This window comes from Podarcis muralis, chromosome 5 (assembly GCF_964188315.1).
Source record: "Podarcis muralis chromosome 5, rPodMur119.hap1.1, whole genome shotgun sequence".
NCBI classification, from domain to species: domain Eukaryota; kingdom Metazoa; phylum Chordata; class Lepidosauria; order Squamata; family Lacertidae; genus Podarcis; species Podarcis muralis.
In genome coordinates, this window is record NC_135659.1 from 20,037,740 (window position 1) to 20,057,607 (window position 19,868).

Here is a 19,868-nt window from a genome sequence, read left to right on the forward strand (position 1 = left end):
TATTTATACCCCGCCCATCTGGCTGGGCCTCCCCAGCCACTCTGGGCGGCTTCCATAAAAACCAAAAATACAATAAAATATCACATGTTAAAAACTTCCCTGAACAGGGCTGCCTTAAGATGTCTCTTGAATGTCAGGTAGTTATTTATCACTTTGACATCTGCTGGAAGGGCGTTCCACAGGGTGGGCGCCACTACCGAGAAGGCCCTCTGCCTGGTTCCCTGTAGCTTTGCTTCTCGCAATGAGGGAACCGCCAGAAGGCCCTCGGCGCTGGACCTCAGCGTCCGGGCAGAATGATGGGGGTGGAGACGCTCCTTCAGGTATACTGGACCGAGGCCGTTTAGGGCTTTAAAGGTCAGCACCAACACTTTGAATTGTGCTCGGAAACGTACTGGGAGCCAATGCAAGTCTTTCAAGACCGGTGTTATATGGTCTCGGCGGCCGCTCCCAGTCACCAGTCTAGCTGCCGCATTCTGGATTAGTTGTAGTTTCCGAGTCACCTTCAAAGGTAGCCCCACGTAGAGTGCATTGCAGTAGTCCAAGCGGGAGATAACCAGAGCATGTACCACTCTGGCGAGACAGTCCGCAGGCAGATAGGGTCTCAGCCTACGTACCAGATGGAGCTGGTAAACAGCTGCCCTGGACACGGATTTGACCTGTGCCTCCATGGACAGCTGTGAGTCCAAAATGACTCCCAGGCTGCGCACCTGGTCCTTCAGGGGCACAGTTACCCCATTCAGGACCAGGGAATCCTCCACACCTGCCCGCCTCCTGTCCCCCAAAAACAGTACTTCTGTCTTGTCAGGATTCAACCTCAATCTGTTAGCCGCCATCCATCCTCCAACCGCCTCCAGACACTCACACAGGACCTTCACCGCCTTCACTGGTTCTGATTTAAAAGAGAGGTAGAGCTGGGTATCATCCGCATACTGATGAACACCCATCCCAAACCTCCTGATGATCTCTCCCAGCGGCTGCATGTAAATGTTGAAAAGCATGGGGGAGAGGACAGAACCCTGAGGCACCCCACAAGTGAGAGCCCAGGGGTCTGAACACTCATCCCCCACCACCACTTTCTGAACACGGCCCAGGAGGAAGGAGCGGAACCACTGTATAACAGTGCCCCCAGCTCCCAGCCCCTCAAGACGGTCCAGAAGGATGCTATGGTCGATGGTATCAAACGCTGCTGAGAGATCCAGCAGAACTAGGAAACAGCTCTCACCTTTGTCCCTAGCCCGCCGGAGATCATCAACCAGTGCGACCAAGGCAGTTTCAGTCCCATGATGAGGCCTGAATCCCGACTGGAAGGGATGAGACGCCCAGCCTGTCTTGTTGCCTAGTCATTCTGTTGGGATTTTTAATATCCTTCAGCTGAGAAAATGAATGCTCAGCTGAGCAATTTGTGACCATTCATGTTAAAAATCTGTCAATGGAAAATTTCTGTGTTGCTTCCCTTCCCTTGATGCCTGAAGCACGTGTTTATTTTGCTTAAGTGGTAAAGCAGGCATAGGCAAACTCCGGCCCTCTAGATGTTTGGGACTACAATTCCCATCATCCCTAGCTAACAGGATCAGTGGTCAGGGATGATGGGAACTGTAGTCCCAAACATCTGGAGGACTGGAGTTTGCCTATGCCTGTGGTAAAGGAAGACCTCTCAGTGCATAACCAAACAGCAGATCTCACTAGGCGTCAGGTGGTTTTTCAATACATAGGATTAGCCATACATTTTCTGATGAGGGCCGAACAACTGGATCTCTTGTCTCCTTGATATCAACCATATCAATGCCAACTGAGATCAGGAGCATGGCGTCCAGGGAGAGCACTATTTTCCCAGTGAAAATTGCATTTCTGAAGCTCTTATCTGGTTTGGTCCAGAACAATCAATATCAGAAGCTTCCAGGTGAGAGTTTACACTCAGTAGTCTACTTTAAGAATGCAGTGAGAAAGGTGTAGTAGCTTCTGAGCTACGGAAATGGTACAATTTTAAATTCCAATGTACCCAACCAAGGCTGTCTCTGTAGCATACATTCACATAAAACCCTATCAACTGAGGTGCAGGCTTCTTACTAACAGGCCAAACAGCCCTGTGCATTCCAGTCAACCAAAGAAAGAGTTTCTGAAAGGAAGTCATGTTAAATGCCACCGTTAGAAATGAAACATACTTTTTGTGTGCATGGAAAGATGCATATGTGAAACTCTTTCCCTCATATTCAGCAAAAAATACACTCTCCTCCAGGATAATGTGATACACTTCATTACCAGAGCATCTGCCGTACATTTTCTGCCACTGTTCTGGGGATTGTTGGCCCTCCCTGAAACACATATAGAAAACAATATTAAACAGTTTCACCGTGCAGATGGATGGCGGATTCATGACATGAATGGAGCCTCTTCTCCACCATTGATCACATGGCGATGACAACAACCTTCAAGAATGCCAAGAAGTCCAGGATAAAAAGTCATGCATGGAATTTACTGAGGTTGGATTGCCACTCTGTCACAAGCCATTTTATAGTGTCTCCAACTTCCCCCGTGGGGAGGAGTGAAAGAAAAACAGAACAGCTCAGAGAGTTGCCCGCCATCTTCTTCAGGCTGTCTCTCCCTCCCACAGCAGTTACCTCAGATCTACCTAGGCACCATCTTGTCTTGAGGGGAAGAGAGATCTAGCTTTCTAAAATCTGCACACGCCTTTGCATGGTCTCTACCACATCGTTCTGTCGTTTTAGCTGGTGTTTTTCATTTTAATAATTTTAGGTAAACCGTTTTGTGAGGTTGGCTTGAAAAGCAGTATACAAATACCTGAAATAAAGGTTTAACTCCCTCCCCCTCTTTTTTTTCTTTTTACATTACAGTATAACATTTTTCACTTCAATACGAATATCCTGCTGTGGAAGTCTGCAATGGAAAGGACATGCTATGTAAAATAGAAAAACCATCTGTGATAAGGAGTTAATAGTAAGAACATTTAAAAACAGCAAAACTACCCCCCCAAACTTATGCTAATTAATTCCTATTTGCTAAAGAAAACCGCCAAATGATCATGGGCTCAGAACTCCACACACACTTGGCTGAGCACATTAATGCTAATGAAGCTATGTTTCTCTTCCCCCTTTTGCTTCAGTGTTCTCGTCTGGCAAGCAAAGCTGTTTCCTCCCCTCCGCTTCTCTTAGCAGGTGCCAATGAAATGGGAACCATTAATATCTTGACATTTGCCTGCCTCAGTGTGTTGTGGCGTTTGGTCCACCTTGGGCGATGCTCGGCTGCCGCACAAAAGGCTAAACACTCCCCTGTGAGCAAATGGCAGTGTTTTATTCAGAGCGCTCCCCACTCCCATCTTGTGACTTTTTAATTGTATTTATTTATTTATACTTATTCATCATACAAACAAGCATTGAATAAAACGAACGGATAATACAAAAACAGAGGAAAATACAAAAGCGAAATGACGGGGATAATAACATAAACTACAATCAAAAAACATAAAGCATTACATTCTCCTAAAAAAGGAAAAAGAAGAATGAAAAATAATACTGAAAAAGAAAAAAAGAAGAAGAAAATTGACTTCCAACTAAGTCCATGTGGATCTTTATTCCTCATATCACTGATTGTCTGTAAGGATTAAATTTTTGGAGAAATATTCTAATTACCTGTGAGATTTTTATTCTAAGCTAAACAAGTATGAATCTGAGAATCAGTTCTCTTCATATAATTCATAAAGACTTCCCACTCTCTCCTTATTTTCTTGTTAGAATAATTTCTTATTAAACCTGTAAGTTTGGCCAATTCAAGATATTCTTGAATATCTTGACTTTTTAATTTTCTTAAGCAGACCCAGCATTCAACTTAAGCACCCGAACCAGCATCTTAATACAGTCAAGTAGCCAGAAATAAATTTACAGGAATTATTCCTTTCTTATTATTTGTTCTATTATTCTCTGAGTGAAAACATCCCACGCCACATACTTTGAGTCATGTGGTAACAATCATACCAGCCAAGAAAGTCTACAATGTGAGAGGGTCCCACCCTCTCCGCTGCTACTGCTAACATAATAAAGACATAAAGGTAAAGGGACCCCTGACAATTAGGTCCAGTCGTGACCGACTCTGGGGTTGCGGTGCTCATCTCACTTTATTGGCCAAGGGAGCCGGTGTACAGCTTCTGGGTCATGTGGCCAGCATGACTAAGCTGCTTCTGATGAACCAGAGCAGCACACGGAAATGCCGTTTACCTTCCTGCTGGAGCAGTACCTATTTATCTACTTGCACTTTGACATGCTTTTGAACTGCTAGGTTGGCAGGAGCAGGGACTGAGCAACGGGAGCTCACCCCGTCGCGGGGATTTGAACTGCCGACCTTCTGATCGGCAAGCCCTAGGCTCTGTGGTTTAACCCACAGCGCCACCCGCGTCCCTAATAAAGGCATGCTACTCTACTAAAAAGGTGTCTTTGCTTTCATACCTTTTGCTATTTTTATTTTATTGGTTATGGAATTTGACATTCCTATTTTTATTGGAGAAATGTTAGAGCGTATGGGATTCAAAACTTGCTTCCAGTCTCTCAGCTCTGCAATACATGTGTACATGTCCTTTGATTATTAGCATTATATATATATATATATATATATGCAGGTTTTGGTGTCCTCGGGTATCTTCCCCTGTAAAAGTTGGGGTGTCTAGGCGACGTTTCGACGAGGTCTCACTCGTCATCTTCAGGCAGGTGCTTTCGGCTTCTTGTTACTGGAACAGAGCTCTGTTCCAGTAACAAGAAGCCGAAAGCACCTGCCTGAAGATGACGAGTGAGACCTCGTCGAAACGTCGCCTAGACACCCCAACTTTTACACGGGAAGATACCCGAGGACACCAAAACCTGCATTCCTGTACCCGTGAAAATCTACGAAAGCATATATATATATATATATATATACTTCTCCCCATAAGTAAGAGAAATGTTTTATGGGGGAGCAACACAGGCAGAACTTCCCACAGTGCAAGGAGAAAGACATAAGGCTTTATCTCTAGCAGATGGGGAGGAATATAGATGGCAAAGCTATTCCTAAAGCAGCCACGTCATAAACAAGGCCTTAAAAAACTCTTTAAACTAAGGAAAGATACAAGATATATGAGATCAATAAATCAGCTTCTCCCAGTAATCCATTTGGAAACTCAGACTCTTCTGCCAATTGAACAGCACAGCAACACAGTTCTAAATATAGAGGGAAATGTTTGGTCACCTGAAAAAGTTCTTCTAAGAAAAATCAAATAAAATGTAATGTGATTTTCACAGACGAACACTTCTAGTGTGCACCTGCAACAGCAGGGCATAATTTTAAGGAATTTTATACTTACTGCCCTCTTGAGGTATGAACTAACAAGGTGATGAGTGTGGATGTAGCTGGGCAAATACAGTTTAAAGCTAGCATTGCATATTTGAATTCCTCTTCGCACACAACGTGATCTGCAAGAAAAGCGGGAGAATTTTATGTAAGGCATGAATTGCTAGCTGGCCACCCACAGGGTAGATGTGGGCCCTGAAGTAATTTTGCATTCTCTCTAGAGGCCCTGCCAAGTTTGAACCAAGGCTTTGTAAAATGCCTCTGCACAGTTCCACTTGTAAGCAAAAGGGTAAGAAGCACAAGTGTTCTACAATGTCAGTATTGCATCTTTTCTTTGTATTTTGAACAGATAAAGAGAGGGAGTTTGTTGTGGTGGTGGCATATCTGTAGAATGCTCTCCCTTGGGAGGACCTCCCAACACCTGGGATGTATTTTTTAGTGCCAAGCAAATACCTTTTAAAACATTTTCTCAAGACTTTTAATCATTGTTGCATTGTCTTATTTGCACGTCGAGGTCCCCAAGCCACCCCAATAACTCACACCACACACATCAATTTTTGTTTAAGGTTTTTGGCATGAATTTGGCCACAACTTTATTTAAATACACACACGTGAGTGGTTGCTTAGGCATTGGTTACGACTATCTGTCCTTGCCCCAGGGACAGAACTGACTTCTGGATTCCAGTGGAAGCCAGTCAGGGAGAACCATATTGGGGAGAAATGAAGCTGGGCATCAGTCCCTCATCTCTCACCCTCATGCCCCCGGGGGCTTGCACGACCCAAGTCCGATGCCAGGGACAAGGACGAAAGGGATGGCAAGCCCCTGGATTCCTTTAACAGAATTCCCTATGCAGCACCACCATTGGAGGGGTAGGCACTTACCCCTCCACTAACCAATTCTAACCAATGCCTAACCACCAACCTTACAAGTTGTGACGATTTGCTACACAGTAGGCAAAAAACCAAATGGCCACAGCCAATCAGCCAAATGGACAAAATTCCTACCAGGCCTCTGCCTCAAAAGCAGACGACCCCATGACAGGCATAGCAAGGTCAGAGAGCAATGAACCCCACCATTTCAGGGAGGGTGGGAGGGTGATCCGGTGCATGCAGCCCAAGAGAAAGCCCCAAGCTGCGTGCCCTGTATTTAAGCCCGCTGACCCCTCCCACCAATTTGCAACATAACAAACTCCCCAGAAACACACTTTTGCCCAATCACAGCTCGTGGCCTTTAACCAAACAACAGTGGCGTGGCTGCAGGCCCCCACCGCAACACGTGCTCTCTGTTATGGAGAACACGCTTTGCCCCACTTACATTTATACCACACTTATTTGCCCCACTTACATTTATGCCTCACATATATTTCATAATGGGAGCAAAACTGGCATACACATGGTTCCAAAATGGTCACCCATTCATGTCCTGACAAGACTCAGAGCTGCTGAGAATTATAGGGATAGAACCACCTAAATTGTGTAGAAATATATCCATGTATGCGACTACAGTGGCAAGAATGTTACTTGCCCAAAAATGGAAAGAAGAAGAAATTCCAGTGAAAGAAGAATGGATACAAAAACTTATGGAATATGCAGCAATGATGAAACTTACCGGAAGAATAAGAAATCAAGATAACGAACTTTTTATAAAAGAATGGAAATGGTTTATTGAATATTTACAGATAAACTGTAAACAGATAAAAACACTAGCAGGATTATTGTAATAACCTGCAGCTACATAAGAGTATATATTTAAAGAAGATGAATAAATGAGTAAGCTAAGTTAATTTGGATATGCAGAAGATATTAAAAATATATTTAAGGAACTGCGGAAAGAGGGGGAAGGAAGTCAAGTTTTGAAATGTCAAAATGATTGTAAAATCAGTGAAATGTATATATCTGAAAAGTAAAAAAGAAGACTCAGAGATGCTTAGCTTCTTCAAACTGGTGGCCACATGTGTGTTTAGACGTGGGGCGGATCTACACTCATGGTTTTTAACGTTAAGGAAGGGTTAAGGAATGGTTTTTGATAACGTATATGGACATAAGGCATCCTATTTTTAATATTCATAATGCATTATTAAAATGTGACACCAGAAGCTTCAGCAGAGCATCCAGCAACCATCAGCAGGGAAACAGTGTTTTGACTATATAAAAAAACCAAGGTAAAAAACAATTCACAAGTATGACCTGTGACGTTTCAGAACAACATATCCAATATCAGTCTAATAACATTAAATAGGTCAGTGTAGATTCAGCCCTGCTGTTTCCATTCACTACTCTTTTTGAGTTGTTTTTGTGGTAGTCTGCTATGATATGCAATAGTTTAACCTCACAAACCTTCCAGGAATTTACAACGAAGGGCAGTATATAAATTCTTAAAACAAGTTTTTTAAAAATACATGTAAGATGCACATGTAAAGGTATGCTTGTAACATGCTGCATGCTGCCCCTAACTGCTTGTGGAGGGGAGGGAACCTAAGAAAAAGGGTTCTCAAAGTGCCACAAATATTTTTTTTATTGCCCAGTGCATTTTGTAAACCAGGAATTCCTTTTTTGGGTGGCAATCTTGCTTATTAACAACCTGCAAAAATATAGGGAGAAATTCAACGCTGCACTAAAACAAGCGTTCTGCTTGCTTTCCCAACATAATAATCTACCCTCTGCTTCCCTCGTATACTGCTCAGGGAGGTTCTCCTGACCCCTCCAGAGTTGATTTGGGGAGCATGTGGGAGAGGAGAAAGGGGAAAGCCCCCTTCTTTCAGCAGGAAACCTCTAGCTGGCTCCCAATATCAGAACTGTTTAGTAGAACCTACCCTACAGAAGAAGGGACGCGGGTGGCACTGTGGGTTAAACCACAGAGCCTAGGACTTGCCGATCAAAAGGTTGGCGGTTCAAATCCCCATGACGGGCTGAGCTCCCATTGCTCGGTCCCTGCTCCTGCCAACCTAGCAGTTCGAAAGCACGTCAAAGTGCAAGTAGATAAATAGGTACCACTCCGGTGGGAAGGTAAATGGCGTTTCCATGCGCTGCTCTGGTTCACCAGAAGCGTCTTAGTCATGCTGGCCACATGACCTGGAAGCTGTACGCCGGCTCCCTCGGCCAATAAAGTGAGATGAGTGCCGCAACCCCAGAGTCGGTCACGACTGGACCTAATGGTCAGGGGTCCCTTTACCTTTACCCTACAGAAGAGTAGCTTCATTTTTTTTAATTTTTTTTTTGGACAAATGCAACCTCCTTTCCACCTCAATTTGTTGGAGGCATAGCCCAGCAGAAGCACTGAAATTCCCAGAAAAGGTGACGTCTCATGAGGAAATTACTCAGGAACACAGAATGGCTAGAGGGGGTTGCCTAGACAGATTAAGTTAAGTTAGTTTCCATTTATCTGCTACGCTATTGAGAGAGGAGGAGAGAGGAGCGTGATGACTATCACATTTGTCATTTTGGATGGATCCATTTTTGTGTAACCCTCTGTCAGAGTGAAAGTATCAGCCTATGTACCATTGTCTTGAACTGAGGTAACCTTTAACTATAGTGCATATTATTATTTATTTCTTCTTTCTGTTTATATATTTTACTGCTTACCCTTTTTTGCAGAATCTCAGTAAAAGCAATTCTTTTTAAAAAGAGAGAGAGTGATGCTGTTTAAAAATGCGCATTTAAAAAGTAACATTTAGCCTAAGTTACTTCTAGACTTGTTTTATATATGTATATATCCATGTACTCAAGTTCATGGTTATGATATTACATTTCAAAGCTATAAAAATGTGGACGCACAGCCGTGAAAAGGAAATTGAAATGCAGCTCCTTGATTCATTTCTATAATTAAAAACAAAACGAGGCAAAACATAAGATTAGCCTCATCCGCATATGTCTCTCCTACATAAATACATTTTAAAATGGTAATAGGAAGAAATTAATTTCTGGTTAGAAAAATACATTATGAATATTGTGCTCTCATATTGCATGATCACATCCCACACAGATGCTCACAGGACACAACAGCAGAAGCAGACTTTGGTAATACTTGATAGGACAGAGCCCTGAGCAAAGCCAAAGTTTGGTGTCCCCAAATGAATATTCTCAATGATGGATCTTCTCAATTTTGTGCTCTGCTAGGCTCAATGTTCTGTGTGAGATAACTGCCAACATTGCCCTAAATCTGGTGCTGACAACTGAGCAGATGTGGGGGAAATTTGGCCCTCTAGATGTTGCTGAACTACAACTCCCAACAGCCTTGGCCATGCTTGTTAGGGAGTTGTAGTGCAACAGCGTCTTACCCACATCTGCAACAAAACAGGTAAAGGTAAACGGTAAAGGACCCCTGGACAGTTAAGTCCAGTCAAAGGCGACTATGGGGTTGCGGTGCTCATCTTGCTTTCAGGCCGAGGGAGCCGGCGTTTGTCCACAGACAGCTTTCCGGGTCATGTGGCTAGCATGACTAAACCGCTTCTGGTGCAATGGGACACTGTGATGGAAACCAGAGTGCACGGAAATGCCATTTACCTTCCCGCCGCAGCGGTACCTATTTATCTACTTGCACTGGTGTGCTTTCAAACTGCTAGGTTGGCAGGAGCTGGGACAGAGCAACGGGAACTCACCCTGTCGTGGGGATTCGAACCGCTGACCGTATTGGCAAGCCCAAGTGGCTCAGTGCTTTAGACCACAGCGCCACCCCCATCCCATTTCTGCAATAGAGCATTTGGTCATGAGACATTCATTGCTCTTGCTATTCCCTTCTATGTTACTCCAGTTTCGTACCCCCCGCCACCCGCCTTTGACTTTCCCACTGTTTAAATTTAGATGGGTCAAACTCCTTTTTTCTTTTTTTTGCTAACATTGTTCTAGAAGTTGAATGCACATTTCTTGAGTTAGATAAGTACCGGCACCTTTTTTAAAAAAAAATTAAAATGTTAAAAGTGTGGCAGTTACTGTAACAACTTCACGGAGAGCAATGGCACCTTTTTTTCTATATAAAAAAAAGCCCTGCTAAGGTGGCAATGGTGGCAGTGAATAATTTGCAGAGATGCCATTCATACTGGCAGCCAGTGCTATCTAGAAAAAGAGGTGCCAGAACTCACCACGAATGCCTCCTTTGTTCTCTTATAATGGCAATGGTGTCCATCTGAGAGGTGCCAGAACTGAGTTCTGGCAAGTTCCAGCAGGAGGACAGGGGACTTGCTAGCAGCCATAGTATGTAAGCCAGCTCTCCCAAGTCTCTGAATCCAACAAAATTCATTTCTGTCTTATGACCTGAGAAGTTAAATAACCTTGAAAATGTATACATGTTAAGTGGTCTTTACTCCCACTGAAGAAATGAGACTATTCCTGATTTCAGTGATCTCAGGTTTCACAAATGTTCCCCTGCCTCATGCAAGTCAATTGAGTAAATTCAAATGCTTAATTGGTTCGCTGACTGTTTGAGGCTATAGTGACTTTTTTTTTTTGCCTCAGAAATACAGCCATCACTTCTCTCTGAAATTAATGCATTCTATAAGCAACACAGTACCTTGGGTCTAATCTTTTCTCTGTATAACACAATAAAAAGTACTTTTAAAAGTTGTTGGCATAACCAGTAATAGCTTTGATTCTCCACCCCCAGCTCCCCATTTCTTTATTTTTTACTTTCAGAACAATCTTCCATTTTTCTTATCCCTAAATTGCTTTTTAGAAGTATGACTTTTCTCCGTAGGGTTATCTCATTTTCACGTTCCCAGAAATATTGATTTCCACTAACTTAATCCACATCTCAATTTGAGAGGAAAACCTAATCTAGTCACTGTTGGGCTTCTGAGTTAGATTTCTTTTTCTCATTCGCGGACTGCAAAGTACTTTATCTCCAAACTGTGCATAGGCAACGTAAGATACAGTCCTGTCTATAGTACATGCATTATTCTGTTATTGCTGGATAACTCTAGAGTTTTATTCGGATTCTATCGAAAAGAGCAGGTATCTATAATGCACACATGCACCTGAAACTCTACTACACCTTACATATTGCATAAAACAGGGAAATAATCTTGCAACTCAAATACCCAAGGGACATTTATCAGCCGTAACCTGTCCTGTTTTAATATGATTATTGTTGAGCTGGTTCACATGTAACACTAAGCCAAACTATGGCTTAGTATGAGTGTGCAAGCTTGAGGGATCCCAGAGACAAGACTGTGGTAGCTGCATTCTGCCTCCAGTCTTCCTCCTGCTGCATGGATGTACGCCAAGTGATGGCTTGACTTAGCATGCCATTGAAACCCAGGCTCATGCTTTGTCGCTCTCCAAACAAACCACAACTTGTAAATCCTAGAACAAACCTTGGTTACAGCTTCAAGGATGCAGGTGGCACTGTGTTTTATACCACTTAACCTCTTGGGCTTGCTGATCAGAAGGTCAGCGGTTTGAATCCGTGTGACGGGGTGAGCTCCCATTGCTCTGTCCCAGCTCCTGCCAACCTAGCAGTTCCAAAGCATGCCAGTGCAAATAGATAAATAGGTACTGCTGTGGTGGGAAGGTAAACAGCATTTCCATGCACTCTGGCTACCATCACGGTGTTCCATTGTGCCAGAAGCAGTTTAGTCATGCTAGCCACATAACCCGGAAGCTGTCTGTGGACAGCTCCCTTGGCCTGAAAGCGAGATGAGTGCCGCAACCCCATAGTGGCCTTTGACTGGATTAACCGTTCCCTTTCCCTTTTTTACAGCTCCTGGTTTGAATGGAGCAAGACAAGGCATGAACAGACCCTCCAATTGTGCCTATTTTCCAGGGACAGTCCTGGATTTACAGAAGCCATACCGGTTTCTCAGTTGATCATGGAATGTCCCTAAGGAAACCATTTATGGAGGAGAGAAATCCTGTCCCCCAATCCAAGGAGATATGTGACTATACAACCTTTAGAAGGCAGCCCTGTATAGGGAAGTTTTATTTAACATTTAATGTTTTATTATATTTTTATAGATGTTAGAAGCTGGCAACCTAGTCCGATATGCAGGGTATAAATAATAAAATTATTATTATTATTATTATTATTATTATTATTATTATTATTATTATTGAATAGGGCATCCCTATTTCCATCAGAGAAATGTTAGAGGGTATGAATGAGCATAGCTGTCAACTTTTCACTTTTCTTGCAAGGAATCCTATTCAGAATAAGGGAATTTCCATTAAAAAAAGGGAAAATGTTGACAGCTATGTGCATGAGCCTCAGTTTGGATTGCATGATAAGCCAAAGCATGGTTTAGTTTACAGCAGTGCAGGAGGAGGAGGAGGAAGGAAGGAAGGAAGGAAGGAAGGAAGGAAGGAAGGAAGGAAGGAAGGAAGGGCAAAGTGACTGTGATCTGGCTTATTCCCACTAAGCTATAGCTTGGCTTAGCAATATGTGTGAATCAGTTCATTGTTGCAGCATGTATCACAATCCTGTTGTATGTTTGCTTAATTAAGTTTGCATTGATTTGCAGGCATAACAACACATAAGCGGTACTAAACACAGTTTATACAATCGGTCTCATGGGGCTTTTCAGATCAGGAAGTGTGGGCAACGGGGGAGACGGAGGAGATGTTTACTGAAAAGAAAAGTTCATCCACCATCCTCGGCCACCTTGCAACAAACAATAAGGTCAGGTCAAAATCCTTCTGCCACAGACTATCTAAAGAAATTCTCAAGCAACTTGAGAATGAAGCAGAAAGATGGAAGCCTCTTTTGTCAAAGAAGGAAATCTTCTGTAATAAGGAATGATGTTATAGGATTGGGGGCTCTATTATTATTATTATCAATATTATTATTATTCTATTAGAAATCTGAAGGGACAAGAAATTAATCAATTCAGGAACAGAATGCAATTGCAGGCCTTGATAAGCAATGTGTCCAACTAAGGCCTGAATATCCTCTATCTATCTATCTATCTATCTAATCACACAATTCGATTTCAGGGAATCTAAAGTCATTTATGCTCAGTGAGGGTGGACCTATGCATTACAAAACAACAATAACAACCCATAAGGCTGTCTGGCATTGCTACTCATTCTTCTTCCACATCATTCAAGGCAACTTACCTTTACCCTGATCATTTTCATTTTCATATTCATTTATTCAGCTCTATCACTCAGTGATGTCAGATCAACAAATGAATTGAATTAGGCATCATAGAGAAGATGGAACCCAATATTTGACTCTGCCCCATTTGTGTTACATGCAGTTTTGACCACACTTGCTTTATTGCACCATTTGACCGAGCTATGACAATCCGACGTGTTATTTTACCCAAATTGTCAGAGATAGAGCTGCTCATTGAAAGCGACGTCCAGTTACTCTTGACTGGTAATTGCATGAGATTTCTGAACAAAGGGAACATTGGGAAAATGTAATGAGGAGAATAATAGGAGCCAAAAAACAAAAATAACTGCCTGCTACAATTTAGTGCATTTAATGAGCCACAGAGAGGGATGCAATTCTGTAATGGAAAATTTCTAGCTCTTTTCACTTCTGTACTTAACTGCTGGGCCAGTTCAGCAAATTAAGTGTTTAGACACCCAGGTAGGTGATACAGATGGGGGGAAATGAATGGTTTTGCTAGTATGGAAGAAAGATAGAAAGGATTGTCCCATTCTAAAACACTGCTGGGCTTAGCACAAAAAATGGGTACCTCAGGTTACATACGCTTCAGGTTACATATGGTTCAGGTTACAGACTCCGCTAACCCAGAAATAGTACCTCGGGTTAAGAACTTTGCTTCAGGATGAGAACAGAAATCGTGCTCCGGTGGCACAGCAGCAGCGGGAGGCCCCATTAGCTAAAGTGGTGCTTCAGGTTAAGAACAGTTTCAGGTTAAGAACGGACCTCCAGAACGAATTAAGTACACAACCAGAGGTACCACTGTACTGTAAGTGTAAATGCATAGAAGGTTTCTAGCACATTTGAGAGCCATGTGGATCCTTCTGTATGGCAGAGGAAAGGGTTGAACAGAATGAACTTTTAGTAACTACTGTTTGTTTGGTATTCTACATTTTCCCAACTGGGCTGGTACATGATGATTGCACATGTTATTACACATCACTTAGGCAAAGCACTGTGTAAATATGATAATCACTGCCACCTGGTTTTCTTGCTTTGTAAGTGCCCAATTACAGGATTAGGGTTGCTTACATGGATGGGAAGCCAACTAAGTGATATTTTGGAACAGGAAGTAACCTGAAGCTAAATGAACAAAATCCTGGAAGGTGTTTATGCCTTCACAGATGTATTCATCAAGCAGATATGAAAATGTTAAACTACTGCCCAAATCACAGTATATAAGAATAGTTGATTTACTTTTTAGAGCTGGTAGATACTTCAAATGATTTTAGACTCATCTGATGATACTCCACTTGAAATGAAATTTATTGTTACAAAGTTACACAATGATTAAGAATTGATACTATTTCAATTAGCATAGAATTTTTGGTTCTGAAAATCATCATAAATCGCACCGGTGGTGCAGCGCAGCTAAATCAAGCTGGGATGTTTCCACTGCAGAAACAGGGACAGATGCTGCAGAGGGATTTTCAGGAGATGTGCCAAAAGAAGAATACAATAAAGGGGGTGGGGAGGGAAACCTTTGGAAAATTCCTTTGTTGTTTTCAGTACTTTGTGTGCTACAAAGTAGTTGCAAACCTCAGAATGTGAACTGGTTTCATTGAAATGCATGATGTTCTGTTTGCCCCGATGTTTGCGAGTTATAGTGGTGCTGTTTGTTTATTAGCATTTATAAACAGCTTAATATTTCAAAAATCTCTGAACAAAACAAAAACGTAAACCCTCAGCAATAGAAAACACATGGAAACACATGGAAGTGAATAAAACAGAAAACCAGAGGTTTTAAACATATATCAAATAGAGTTGGCCCATCAGTGAGGCACGATGAAGCCATTTGCCTTGGGTGGCAGAGCCAACTCCTGTCCCTGCACCCCTCCTAGCCCAGTCAGGGCTTTGCCCGTGCAGCTGCCACAGCTTGGTTGCCCTCACTGCTGCACCCACTTTGCTGCTGTTGCATTGCGATGGTAGCGCAGGTGCAGATGAGGATGTTGTTGCAAAGGCAGGGCTAGCAGCATCACATGCGCAATGGTGGGAGGAGGGACTGGACAGCAAGGAACCATAGATCTGCAGTGGGGGCATCATGGAGGTGGAGTTGAAGGAATGGGTTTCCCAAACCCCAAACTGACTGTGCAGGCAGTTTGAAACAGGCACCAAAATCCCTATTTTTCCTTAGCTAAAATCCATTAACTTGAGCTCTGAGTCAATGTATAAACAAAACCCCGGCTGGGCTCAAAACTCTCTCCCTTATCGATCAGTGACGGCAATGAGTGACCTTGCCAAGTTCCAGTAGAGCAGGGATGATGCGTCTGTACCTTATCTTATGTCCTGACCACAAAGACCACAGACCCAGTCCGGGAACAACGCCAAAAGCATGTTCTCGGAGATGACACCTCTTCCTCCAAGATAAGAGTAGGAAGAGGAAGATCCTTTTATGGTCAGAAGTACAGGAAGGAATTCCCTTTTATGGTTAAGAATACCAGAGCAAGAACATATGTGATGTCAACCTGCGTACATAGGCTGACGTGGTTGGATTTATATGGGAAGGCGGGAGAGGGTATATATACTGGAGGATATATATACTGCATGAAACTTGTCATTTCTTTGGACTTGCTGTGGACTTGATCACGCAAGTACAGTGGTGCCCCGCAAGACGAACGCCTCGCAAGATGGAAAACCCGCTAGACGAAAGGGTTTTCCGTTTTGGAGGCGCTTCGCAAAATGAATTTCCCTATGGGCTTCCTTCGCAAGACGAAAGCCCATAGGGAAATCTCCGGGACAGCGGGGAAGTGCAGCGCGTCTTCCCCACTGTCCTCGGACCTCCTCCGAAGGCTGGCGGCGGGGCGGAGAGACCTCCTCCCGCCGCCAGCCTTCGTTTCTCCGCTATCCCGGACGGCTTTTGAAGGCAGGCGGGGGGGGAGCAAAGACTTTCGCCCCCCGCCGGCCTTCAGAAGAGACCTCTTCTGAAGGCCGGCGGGGGGCAAAAGTCTTTGCTCCCCCCTGCCTGCCTTCCCGGGGGCTTTTAAATCGCCCCGGGACAGCGGAGGACTTCTCCGCTGTCCCGGGGTTTTTTAAAATGCTGGCGGGCGGCAGCGGAGGCTTCGCTGCCGCCCGCCAGCATTTTAAGATCGCCCCGGACAGCGGAGAAGTCCCCCGCTGTCCCGGGTTTTTTTAAAATGCTGGGGGTGGGAAGAAAAGCCCTTGTCCCCCCCCCCAGCCTTCAGAAGAGGTCGGGGGACAGACTGTCCCCGGACCTGGTCTGAAGTCGGTTTCCATAGGAACGCATTGATTGATTTTCAATGCATTCCTATGGGAAACCGTGCTTCGCAAGACGAAAAACTCGCAAGAAGAAAAAACTTGCGGAACGAATTAATTTCGTCTTGCGAGGCACCACTGTACCTTCTGCTATCCGGAGAGCAGAATAAACTCTTTCTTCGAATCAACCTCGGTGTCATTTGACTTCCTTCCTCCTGTCCCGGAGTAACGCAGACCCAATCGGTGAACTCCAATAAGGCTACAGAGTCAGTGGCGTTTTGCCCACAGTGGCAGAATGTCTTCGGCCAGCCCTGGGTTCAATCGTCTGAACCACAGAATTCACTTGGTGTCCTTCAACAAGACCCTCTTCTGGTCTGCATGTAGATTATTGCCTTCAAGTTGTGCTACAATTATGAATCAGGATGTTCAGTTGTAGCTCCTTATCTCCCGTGGATTTTACTGTTTGGTGGCAGGGGACTTGCAAACACGTGCAACCCTAATACAATTTATGTGCTGCCTCCTAGAAGTTGTTTTAAAGTTGTAACAATAAGGTAAAGGACCCCTGGATGGTTAAGTTCAGTCAAAAGTGACCATGGGGTGTGGTGCCCATCTTGCTTTCAGGCCGAGGGAGCCGGCATTTGTCCACAGACAGCATGAGTAAACCACTTCTGGCACAACGCAACACCATGACGGAAGCCAGAGCACATGGAAACACCATTTACCTTACCGCCACCGCGGTACCTATTTATCTACTTGCACTGGTGTGCTTTCGAACTGCTAGGTTGGCAGGAGCTGGGACAGAGCAACAGTAGCTCACCTCGTTGCAAGGATTCGAACCACTGACCTTTTGATCAGCAAGCCCAAGAGGCTCAGTGGTTTAGGCTGGGACCTTAGGTTGAAGGGTAAGTAAGTAAATAAATAAATTACTACTAGTAGTAGTAATACAGTGCCCATCATCCATGACCATTGGCCATGCTGGGTGGGTCTTATGGGAGCTGTAGTCCAAAACATCTGGATGGAACCACATTTTCTCTCCCTGTCTTGGATTAATAAAGTGCTTTCTGTGGGTTCTGTCCCGGAAATGTCAAGCTACACTGATAGGAGTTGGTTAGCAAGGTGGGTGGGTCTTTAAGGCCACTATTTTAGGAAACACCAACAATTACTGCATATATTGAGTATAATGGGTAGACCAGAGATGTGGAACCTGAGGCACTCTAGATGTTGTCAGATCACAACCTCCATCAGCCCTAACCACAGCCTATGTTGGTTGGGGCTGATAGTCCAACAACATTCAGAGCCACAGGTTCCCCATCCCTGGTATAGACCAATATTACTGGAAGAGGTAGGTCTTCTGGGAACCTCTGTATTCTGTACAAAAGCTACCATTCAGCGGATGCTTAATTTTTTTAAACAGCACTAGCTGCAAAGAGTGAAGAATCTAATAATATGTACTGTACACAAACATCTTTTTTAAAATTATGCTTCCCACCAAAACTCAGCACAGCCTTTTTGAAGCTTTGAGGTAGTTGAGAGACAGCATGTGTACAAAAGATCCTAAATATCAGTTACCTAAATTTTGTGCATTCTTTCATCTTAATTCCAATGTGAAAGTCTCTTCATTAATCTCAGCGGGCGCTTGTCGGGCTTTGAGTACACAGCAGGGACCACATGTTCTTGGAAAAAAGCCAGCCTTCCCCATTTCCTTTGCTTGACAAAGTGCCTTGTAAGAATATAGTGTGATGCACACAGAGCAGTCTCAGCTTAACAAAATATTATCCTTAGACACATATATTTCTGAAGAGATGCTGAGTGTTCCAGACATCAGAGGTACAAAAGTTACAAGCTCTTTATGACAATGCTATTTCACTTTTTCTCATCTTGAATAAATAACAGTGTGTGCACATTTATGCTGTAGCACAGAAGGATACCATAGCCCACTTTAAAATATTAAGTGGTATATAGTTTTAAATAAACTACTAAATAGAGCTGGATAAAGTGCAGGAAAGGACAGCTAACATACATTATTATGGGGCTGGCACAACTTCCCTACTAGAAAAATCCAAAGAATTCTTGGTTTGAAAAGAAATGACTAATGAGAATAATAACAGAACGGTGGCTTTCAAAATTTATTTGGATAAGTCTGGGATGCTTGAAATATTATCTTTTTAAGCTTTATCAGTAGTTCCTCAGTGAGAATACACATTAGAGTGGTACCTCTGGTTACGAACTTAATTCGTTCCGGAGGTCCGTTCTTAACCTGATACTGTTCTTAACCTGAGGTACCACTTTAGCTAATGGGGCCTCCTGCTGCCGCCGCCACGCAATTTCTGTTCTCATCTTGAAGCAAAGTTCTTAACCCGAGGTACTACTTCCAGGTTAGCGGAGTCTGTAACCCGAAGTGTTTGTAACCCAAAGTGTTTGTAACCCGAGGTGTTTGTAACCCGAGGTGTTTATAACCCGAGGTACCACTGTACTTATTTGTAAACTACCATGGCAATATTTAAGGATAGTAAATAAATCCATTGCATAAGAAGTAATCAGTAAAGCTTGCCTGAGACATGTACACAAGGTGGTAAATCTATGTCTGGACTATATACAAAATAATTCCCCACACACCAGGGGAAAGAGTTCTGGAGTGGCCTGCCTGATATATTAGTTCTCTCTGTGCAGAGATTTATCTGTTTAATTTTGTATATAGGAGCATTCAGCCATGTGAACACCCACCTGTAGCCTGACGTGGTATAATCTAGACACAAGCTTACTGCATACCCTGCAAGTGTCCCGATTTTTCAGGGACAGTCCTAGAATTACAAAAGCCATCCCAGCTTCTGATTTGATCTGGGAGGAGGATGAGCCAGCACCTGTGCCAAGCTGACGGCAGTGGCAAATGGGCACCCCGTTGCCTCTCCATCGGAGGCGGAGCTAGCTGCTCCAGCACCTGGAGTGGTACACATTCTGTGCACCCGGGGATGGCGGGGCTAGCCACCCCCAGGGGTGGGGGCGAGCAGTGAGTGTCCCAGGTGGTACTGCAAGTTGCAAATATCCCAGAGGGGTGCCGCGAGCCAAGACCGTCCCAGGGAGGGGGCGTGAGTAGTGAGCATCCCAGGGGGTTGCCACCCACAGCGAGCGGCGAGCAGCTCAGGGGGTGTCGTGAGTGGCAAGCGTCTCAGGGGGGGCACGGCCCATGGCAAGCGTCCCAAGGGGGCGGCAATGTCACCCC

At 43.9% G+C, this 19,868-nt stretch overlaps 1 protein-coding gene across 8 annotated transcripts in view; it reads right to left on the reverse strand.

Annotated features, from left to right (window-relative positions):
* Positions 1–19,868, reverse strand: part of KCNT2 (potassium sodium-activated channel subfamily T member 2) — a 224,314-nt gene that overhangs the window by 50,985 nt on the left and 153,461 nt on the right. For all 8 annotated transcript variants that reach the window (XM_028732539.2, XM_028732541.2, XM_028732538.2 and 5 more), the window contains 2 exons: positions 5,345–5,453; positions 2,163–2,312 (listed from right to left, as the gene is read on the reverse strand). In XM_028732539.2, the coding sequence (XP_028588372.2) occupies positions 2,163–2,312; positions 5,345–5,453 (259 nt within the window). The remainder of the gene's footprint in view (positions 1–2,162; positions 2,313–5,344; positions 5,454–19,868) is intronic.